The sequence below is a fragment of the Syngnathus floridae genome, chromosome 1, assembly GCF_059516105.1.
Source record: "Syngnathus floridae isolate MCC-2025c chromosome 1, RoL_Sflo_1.0, whole genome shotgun sequence".
Classification (NCBI taxonomy): domain Eukaryota; kingdom Metazoa; phylum Chordata; class Actinopteri; order Syngnathiformes; family Syngnathidae; genus Syngnathus; species Syngnathus floridae.
The window spans coordinates 17,382,819-17,392,659 of NC_142413.1; the positions used below are offsets into that span (position 1 = coordinate 17,382,819).

A 9,841-nucleotide genomic window follows, 5' to 3' on the forward strand; every position below is an offset into this window, starting at 1 on the left:
GATCTTATTTGAAACATGTTTCAATGAAGCTCCAAATTGAAATAATCTTCAGTTTTGGGTCCATATTTTTATATATGGGACTCCACAGGAGTTTTGCCTCACCAGTCATGAACTTCACCACATGTCACCCTGATGTTCATGCTTCATCGTGTCAAAGCTCTTGAAGTAGACAAAGCTAAAACTCTATGGGCTGTCATTTGTATGTCTACCATGAGGTCTGTAGACTTTATTGACTACCGTGAGCAGTAGGGGGCAGAGTTGAGTCATAAATGTCTGTTGAGCGCGACTGGGCTGATACTTAAAAATTGGTGTTAACATTTTTGGCAGCTCCATAAAATGTCAAGAATTCGGTGGAAGCCCTCTATATTTATTTCAGTTACAGTGTCTGGACAATGGTTAAAATAAGGTGAGACGACATAGCCAGTACGTGATATACGTATGTATTATTATTATTTTTTTAATGTGATATATGCATTCATAAAAAAATAAAAGGTTAGTACACGCAGCAACTATGGTGCTTCTGACAGCACACAAAACATAACATAGTAATCCAAAATACAATTATAACTATGTGAATAATTTCAAAATCAAACGAGCACCAACAGTACAGTGTTGATGTTGCAGTCACAGAGTCAGAGAAGTTGCCTCGAGTTTGTAAGACGTCTATTGGCTCGCTGTGATGCAAGACTTCGACAGTGCAAAAAGACAGACAGAGGGTGGACGAAGGCCAGCAGTATAACCAGCGTCAGAGCGATGTTTACCTGCAGACACACAGAAATAAAAGTGTCAGAAGGCATTGGCCGGTTTATTGAAGATTTTGCATTTTCAAGTGATTCTATACTCACATATAAAGGATCTCCATGCAGAACCGACTTCACCAGAGCAAAGCAAGCATACTGCAGTAAAGAGAAGATGGCCGAAATAGCCATGATGAGGCCATACAGCTTCCCAAAGTGGCATGATGGGAATCTGAACGCACCAAAAAAAATCACAACACAAAACAAAAGTTAACATTTCAATGAGTAATGAAAAGACTACTAAGGAGGGACATCTACAATGAACATCGTAGAAGTGCAAGTGTGAAAAGCCGTATTTTTCTATGGTTTTGAAATGGATCAGTGGATAATGTTATCAATGGTGTGCGCTCTGACAAAAACGAGGCCTCACTACTTCCAGGATCAGCTGGTCAGGAGCATAGAGATGAAGCAGCTCAGCGAGATAGGAGTATTAATAGAGTGCATTTTTGCTTTTGTGAACGTTTTTGTGAACGCGTTCATTCTGGGGCCAATGAACGGTGTTGAAGGACAGTTTATTTTCGTTTTTACCAGGTTTTCTCATCTTAGACTTCAAAATAAAACCCCGCTAAACACAATGTAAACAAAAAGGATCTGTGGCAACCCTGGCCAAAAACAGTTGCATGGTGCATGTCATCAAAATGTGACGTGTGCTTGGATGAGCAAAGAAAGTGCGATGACACTTCAGTTTACCTAAATTCATACGTTATGTAACGAGCAACCCCACTCGCCCCGTCTGGTCAAACAGCAGCGATAAGTTATCAGATTTGATTGGGGGAAGAAAAGAACTATCAACTTTTCATTTTTGGAACCATGAACTTTGTCAATAAAATTTCAAATATGAAATTTTAACAAATTTGAAAAGTTCATTTTAAAATTTGTGAACTGAACTTTGAACTTGTTTGTGTAGAAAATGAGCTTTTGCAACACTGCGAATGAGTAAGCTCGAGCCTGCATTGGGGAAGTATAGACTATGATAAAAAAAGAGAAACAGATCACTTCATGTCTGCTCAAGTCTGCTCAACATATAAACAGCAATGGAAACAATACATACGATTCTCTTGCTGAGTGCAAGTATCAAGGGAGAGTGTAAAACTTGTGTGTGCAGTTTTACTCACGCTACACTGAGGAATGCTGCGTTGCCACCATATAGGAAGGAGCGATTGAGCACTTGGATGATGAAGGTAAAGTACTGAAGTGATAGGACTGGTGTGGCAGCACAAATTGAGAACACCAACGCCATCAACGATGTCAGAAAGAGAGATAGAACTGAGGAATTCAGGTCTGACTCTTGTTCACTCATACCTACACACATGCACAAAATAAGAATTAGTGTTTTGAGTACAATTTGAGGTTTTTGACATGAGCAGTCCCTCAGCAGCTCCTTCAATGTCGGGCTTTCACAAGTACGCAATTCCTGCCCACACCAATCCACCTGATTCCTGGAACCACCGATTTATAGATGATTTTGAGAAAGGGAATTTTGTTGTCAGGAATGGATATCTTATTTTGAAAAGTCCACCTAAACGTTGTATGTTTGCTCCTTTCGTTTTGTAGACAAAAAGCCCATGGAGAAATATGTGCATTAAACTTTGTGGTTGCATTTCGACAAAACACCAGGGAAGGCTTGATGGGTGCCAAATATACATTGAAAGCTGTGTCACAAGAACATCAAGTTCAGTATTTTGCGTGTATTGATCTCTTGCGGATGATGAAAAAGTTGGTTGGGCACTTTGAGAGAGCCTTCTACCCCAAATCATGCATCCGTGTGTGACAACTCCACAATCACCCCAGGCCGCGCGCCCCCCCCCCAACCCATTGTCATGCCATGGTCAGAGAGATACTATAAAAACATTTTTAAAATGATAATCACGATAATCTGTCCAATAAATTGATAAATTCTACAATGATTGAGAGCGATTGTCCCAAATCGATTTAAAGCACTGCATCGCAATTTGGACCTACTTTTAGATGGTCTAAATTCGTATCTACTTTCTGTCACTAAATTATCAGGGGCGCCGGTGGTGTGTCATTGACCAAAAAAAAAAAATCCGTTGGAATATCTAGAGACGCTCAGATAGTTTTAGCTTTCCTGAACAGTTTGTATGTGAAGTGCATTTGGACTGATGGTCAGTATCATCCTAAAAATGCAATTATTTCAATACAGACAATACAGTAAGATTAAGGGTATGGCTGGGTTTTTGCTTTAAGGTAAATAGGACTGACTCCTGTCAAATATGACCAACCTTTTTACTGTGTCGCTACTAATATGTCACAGAGTAAGAGGGGGAAAAAAAGCTAAACTTTCTTGTCAGCGCGACCCCAAACAAACCAAGGTTTCGCCATCTTTTCAATCTGCAGTCATCAATTTCTGTCATGACATGACAACATTGCCACTCGCATCTGATATAATGAATGAAGTACCAGGTGGATGGACAATTGCTTTGAACAGAATAGAGTAGATGAAATTATTATTTTTTCTCCTTTGTTTAAAGAAGGTCAACACTTTTAAACACCTTGAATGACATCTCCTAGAATATTTTATCTTGTTTTGTCATTTGTCTCAAATCAATGAATGAATCACTGCATTCCTAATATACAATCCTAAATTCAACCCATGTCACTTCTTTTTTTGGCCTGACGGTGTGTTTGTTCACTGGGTTCTACTTTGTACCCACAATGTATTTGTCACAGTGTCTGGTGTTTACCGATGCTTCCATCTGTTAATTTTTTTCCTGTTGTTGAGAAAGTCAACTGTGGTTGTGGTTCATTACCTTCCGCCCGGGGTTTGTGTTTGTTTCTGTCCATGATGAGGCCGTTCCAGGGTGCACACAGGACCCCGCACAGTTGGGTGAAGGCAAATGCGTTGATAAACTGGCTGACTACCGACACAAAGAAGAAAGTTGCGAAATTAGGATAATGATTATCCCCACCCTCATGGCACCTATATGTCCTAGGCTATGTGTCTTTCCAGGATAATGAACTAAAAAATTTGTAAATTGGTATGGTACGGCATATTTGAATTGTATTTCACTGCAATGTTTGCAAGCGACACAATAAAGAAGGCGATGCAATGAAGTGTGATCTTACCAAGTGTAGGCTCTCCATCAGTTAGCTTCTGCAGTGTTGGGTTAAGAGTCCCAATGAACAGATAATGTCTCAATTGGATCACAGACAACCAGATTACGTGCCATATGAATAATCTGGACAGAACACATTCTCGTAAAGTTTTCTCTGGGAGAGACAAGAAATAAAGATTTGAAAATCATTAGTTCACCATCAGACTTAAACTGGACAATTATTCAAAGCTGCAACACTAATTTAATTCAGGTCGGGCCATTCACTAGGCAGTTTTTCATAATTCATTGGTGAAACATTCATCCAATTTCAGTGGAACAAGTGACATGATCTTGATCACCAAATATGTCTGCTAGATTTATGTACTAATTGAAAAATCATTGGTAAGGATAAACAGCGAAACCCAATACCCTAAGCAGCACCATTCACAAATATTAGTTATCACTAAGAAATTTGCCTGTAGCTTGATTCCTGGAATGATGCTGTTTTTTTTCTGCTAGTTAAAGCCATTGTGGTTAAAATTGTCAATTTGGTAAAGTAGCTAATGTTAACTACAACTAGCGCACTGGGTAACAAGCAACTTAACATACCTTCATATTTTACATGCTTCACAAACAGTATGTAGTTACCGACGTACCTTAAGTATCATAGGATTTACTTAAGTCGTCTTTTATTTTTATAATTCCCTCATAAGTCAAATGAAATAAGATTTTTACAACATCTTAGAAATAGATGTTTTGAAAACGACAAAAATGCCTGACAAAAATAATGCAATCATTTTAAATGGCAACTTTCTGGCGGTAAGAAAACACTAAAGAAGCACAAAAATGAATTAAGGAAAAAATGTGGTAGCAAGAGTCCCATTTTTAGACCAATCAGAAAGAAAAAAATGAAAACCCTCACTTCTAATGAACAAATTACGTAATTATCCGGTATATATTTCATTACCAAAACTAGCACCTGTGTCAGATTAAATCTAACAGGAAAGAATTCAATTCAATTGAATTCTTAAAGAAAGTAAATCATCAAAAAGTGTTGCATAAGATGTTGGTTGTTCAGAAAACCTAGATCACTGTTTTGAAAAAGAGGAAATCCACAGCAAAACAAATGAGGAACAAATAGGAGGAAACTGGAGTCAACACGTGTAACCAAACTCTTTAGAAAAAAAAAAAACGGCTTAAGGGAATGGGATTTACATGAAGCAAACAAAATACACTATTAAACTATAAACACGAAAAACAGGGCTACAATGGGCTAAAGAAAACCAATCGTAGACTGTTGATGACTGGATGAAAGTCATATTGCTTGAAGAATAACTGCATTGGGCAAGATGATAATGCTCAAACTTTTTTTTGCTGAAGTTAAATTTGCATCCTGCACATACATGTCTGTGTGCTACCTGGGTGTAAACTTGCAGTTGCACTCTGACCTGGTTTTGCTGCTGCCGTGCTGGAAACCTCCTCTGACTTTGTGATCTGCCGTGAGCTCACATTAATATTTAGGTTGCTGCAGGATAGCCTGAGATCACAAACCAACGTGAGATAGAATTTTTTTTGGGGGTTACTTATTCATAGTATGTCATGCTTCACAGGTATGCTTATTCTGTATTTTCACTCGTAAGAATAAATAAACATACACTTATGCATATACAGACAAGTTATTCCTGTTCATACCCATATGTGTAGTTATCAGGTAGTGGATATGGAATGAATGTTCTGGGAAACAGGAAGAAAGTTCTGAGCACGTGAAGGACGCTGCAGATGGACAGGAACAGGAAACAGGCACGGAGAGAGATGCCAGACTCGTATACCAACTGTACCGAAAAAAGACAACATTAATGGAACTATATTGTAGGTGACAGCGGTCATATATTGCATTCGACAATTAATTTTGCAAAGGGGCCACATGAGAAACTGGAACACTTGCCTGCCGAAGATCAAGCCAACAGGTTATAACCTCATCTTTGTTTCAAATTAGTTTTACAGTACACGAGAAAACGTCATTAAGTTGGCAACACTTCAAGCAAGTCGTTGCTCTTGCTCGCTACCAAGCTTGTACTAACAAGCACGGGTGTGCTCATAAAAAGCACACCTAATAAAATAAAGGTCTGGCACGTTTTACATTGCTTCCATGGTGGTTATGATAGACAATAGATGTGGCCCGATCCATATTTTGCCCAGGTCTGGTTAGATAAATAACATAGCTTGAAGTCCCCACTGAGACTTACCTTGATAAGTAAGAAGAGTGCTGAGGAAGAGTCAAAGGCCCCATTGTAGAGAGTGATGATGGTTGAACGACGGGTGCCAAAAAGATTTCCCACCTTTAGAAGTTGAAATATATGTTGATAACCATAAAATTACAAATGAACAATTTACTATCTTAAGTTTTGAACATATACATAGCAGATACATAAGCAGACTTCAACACTTTGTGGTTTTATGGAAAAATTCCACGTTTGCAGCATGCTACATTTATATCGTTTTTTTTTTTTTTTTCATGGGCCCCAATTTCTCCTTCAATTTTATTTTTTAGATTTTTCAATCATAAGACAACATTAGGCGTATATTTTTCTTGGGGGGAGTGTATGTGTTCCTCCATGGGCTCATAAGCTCCAGACAGATGTTAATTATAGTTCACTGTGGGAAAATATGTTGGGAGCAAACTTAGTTGAAAACCACCAAGGAAAAAACATGTTTGTGTAGTTAAACCGGAAACAAAATAAGTAGCTTCATTTGGAAGCAATTTGAGTTGCATGAATGTGAACAAATTTATAGAGGTCACATTTTGTTTACGTGTGACTAATAAAGATGATTCTCAACCCAGGGTAAAATGAAAATCATTTATCTTTATTTCAGGTGGGCCTAATGTGACATTTTTCTAATGTCAAATATTTGCCAGTTGCTTTAATCAAACCCTCCAGGTTAAGACTTGCATACTACCTACCTGCATGTTAGTCATGAGCAACATGATGCCGCCAACAGCTATGAAGGAGAGGGCAGGGAAAAGCAGGACAGAAAGAGCTGATGGGGGGGGAGACCAAATAAACCAGAATCCTCACTTTCATGCTTTCGGAATTCAAAGTAAAGACACAAAAGTGTTTTGTTTTACCAGTATTTGAGAAGGCCACCATCAAGGTACCCATAGTGTGAAAAGCTCTGGAAAAAGAACAACACAGTCTTGCTCAGTGTATGTTTTTTTGCAATCCAACACCATAATAAAGACTTTGGATTAGTATCACCAAATACATAAACATATTAGAAATAATACACTGTAGAGTGGCAGACAATGAGAAAATAATTCGCACATTCCGTTTGTGCAGAAGTATTTGAATAATGACTATTTCAAGGCCTTTATACACCACAACAGATTCAAAATAAACACATACATATGTCATTTAAGTGAACCTTCACCTTTAATAAAAGAGGTCACCCCGCCCAAAAAGATGTTTTTGTCTAAACACTTGGACTTAATTACCTGCCTCATGACCTGGGGCTTCTGTTTTTCTTTAATTTCTTGTACCACCCCAAGAACAGTAGAGCTGGAAGAAGCTATTTGCATTCCTCGGCCGTGTGTATTCCTGACACCCTGTTTTCGTGGAACCACATGGACGTTCCTTGCCAGGATATTTTTGTTGTTGGTTTGGAGTCATTTGGAGCCACAGGTCTGTGTTTACGCAACAAAATCGTTCCCGCTCACTAGCAGCCAAATATGTTTTTCTCCTTTCAACTTTTCAATATATTTTTCATTCTTAGGTCAGGTGTTTTCTTTTTACTGACTTTTTTTGTTTGATTGTTAACAATCTTCGAAAACTTGAATGACAAAAAAAAGAGCCTTGAAAATTGTGAAAAACTAAGCTGTTGTGGCTTATCTCAAAAGCTGTGGGCGTGTCCACTGAGCTCAGCCAAAATATGGATGTTACTTTGTCAAGACACCTACAAATGTGTCTTTGTTTGAGCTGCAAACATTTATCCAAAGAAATAGCCCAAAGATTTGTTCTGCAGGTGAGGTTTTTCAGTCAATTCAACTGTTCCCTACCATATTGAACAGCATATTAGATGTTGCATTTATGGACACTCAAACTGACTGAACTTCATCATGGCACTAAACAGGTCGTGTCAAGATGCACTCACATTCCCAAGAGCCGAGCCACCGTAGTGCCAAAGTGGTCGAAAATGAAACCACTTGCAACAGTGACAAAATTATTCATGAAGGATGCAATGGTGAAGACCAGGGATAACTGCTCGTCCTGTTCACTGCAATCTGAAAAAGTCAAACAAAAAGCTGATGTTGCACATTTTTTCCGCCCAGATCAAATGAAATGAGAAGCGCAAACTGACCTAAGGCCTGCGAGCCATTGATTCCTGTGCTGTTGACGCACAGATAGTCGAAGTAACCATCCTTCTTGAGGACAAAAACAAGCGAGGCCCACCCAAATATGATGCCAGCAAAACAAAGACACTCCACCAGGCCCGTGATGAAGGTGAGCCCTCGTCGCACCCTCAAGCGACTCCAACAGTCCGGCATGGTCCCAGCTTGGTCACACACACGCTTTTGTTCACACCTGCCCAAAATAACAAAGTAGCAGTGGTGGCAATTAAGTGATGAAGGACAAATTTGCTAATGCGTCCAATGTGGATTTTTCAGTTATCTGCACTTCATTGACCTCGTCATTTTTTTTCACCCACTACACTGAGGTGTTCCAAAGAGTGGTGCAGAGCATCATGGACTCCCCCTCCCCTACTTGAAGGACATCAAAATGTCAGAACTGACTGGCAGTCACATGAACAGCACCCACCCAGTCCAACTCCACTTTGACCCGTTGCCCTCTGGCAGGAGCTCTCAGTCCATCAGGACCAGATGGAAACGATTTTTCCTCCATCACTGCATTGACCTAACAATTAACACCAACATTCATTGCTGCTTCTCTGAACATTCAAAAATTCGTGGTTCTGCTGCATATATAACATGTACCTTAAGACCATATTTCACAAGACACGTTGCACTGTACAGAGTAGAGCCTTGCTTTTGTGTTTTATGACTGCTCATGGGAGTAAATTTAATTCAAAGTGCTGAAGAAGACACCATCGCAAAACACACATGAGGAAGTTTTCTATATAACATCAAGAGTCTTCTACAAAGGGTTCATTTATCCACTTGACTTTTCAAGTCATTGTTTTGATAAAAATACGTAGAAAAAAGAAGAAATACTGACCTGTAATGCTCTCTCTTGTGCCTCACAACACATCTCTGACTCATTCTTTCCTTTTTAAATAGGCCAGCTCCTCCTTCCTCTTGCTTTCAGGTTTCCTCATTCCTCTTTTCTCAATCCCTCCTTTTGGCGCCATACAAGACCCTCGACACCTTGGTAGTTGTAAAAAAAAAAAGCAGCAGAAAAGTGTTCACAGTCCTCCTGCAGCGATGATGAAAGTGCTGCAATTGACGCTTGTTGCGACAGTCTAAAGGTCATGTGAGTGCAGCGACTGAAAACAACATTTGAAGGGTGATTGGAAACAGACACAAAGGCATTCTTCTGAGCATTCACTACTGCTGCATTTCAAACCTTTCTAATTTTCCTTTTTCACAATTTAACAACATTCACTTGCCAGTTTAGGGTGGCACGGTGGCGCATCGTTCCTTTGGCATATTTAGTAGGCGGTGGAGCACTGGTTAGCACAGACATGGGCAGACTACGGCCCGCGGGCCACATCCGGCACACGGGGCCGTTTAATCCGGCCCGCCAAACCTGAATAAATTGTATTATTAAAGTTTTTGGGGTCATTTTTCCTGCAATTACCGTAATTTCCAGACTATAAACCGCACCGGACTATAAGACGCACCAGCTAAAATTCAGGGATATTTTATTTTTTTTCTTACATAAGCCGCACCGGAATATAAGCCGCACGTGCACATGAGTTTTTTACAAAGAAAGACAGTACACAGAAAGCCGTAAAAATCCATAAACAATAAAC

The 9,841-nt window shown here is 39.4% G+C and overlaps 1 protein-coding gene across 2 annotated transcripts; it reads right to left on the reverse strand.

The window, feature by feature from the left end:
- Window positions 1-424: 424 nt before the first annotated feature.
- slc43a3b (solute carrier family 43 member 3b) lies at window positions 425-9,301 on the reverse strand. 2 transcript variants are annotated; one of them, XM_088386018.1, is made up of 14 exons: window positions 9,085-9,297; window positions 8,668-8,763; window positions 8,210-8,433; window positions 8,003-8,132; window positions 6,981-7,027; window positions 6,816-6,892; window positions 6,100-6,192; window positions 5,546-5,685; window positions 5,302-5,390; window positions 3,885-4,028; window positions 3,569-3,676; window positions 1,913-2,099; window positions 846-969; window positions 425-761 (listed from the first exon to the last, which is right to left on the reverse strand). In XM_088386018.1, the coding sequence occupies exons 3-14, from the start codon at window positions 8,394-8,396 to the stop codon at window positions 633-635; spliced, it is 1,455 nt and encodes a 484-aa protein (XP_088242144.1). In that variant the 5' UTR covers window positions 8,397-8,433; window positions 8,668-8,763; window positions 9,085-9,297; the 3' UTR covers window positions 425-632. The 2 variants fall into 2 exon arrangements, with proteins under 2 accessions (XP_088242144.1, XP_088242134.1); XM_088386008.1 differs by lacking the exon at window positions 8,668-8,763 and having other exon boundaries at window positions 9,085-9,301.
- Window positions 9,302-9,841: the final 540 nt, after the last annotated feature.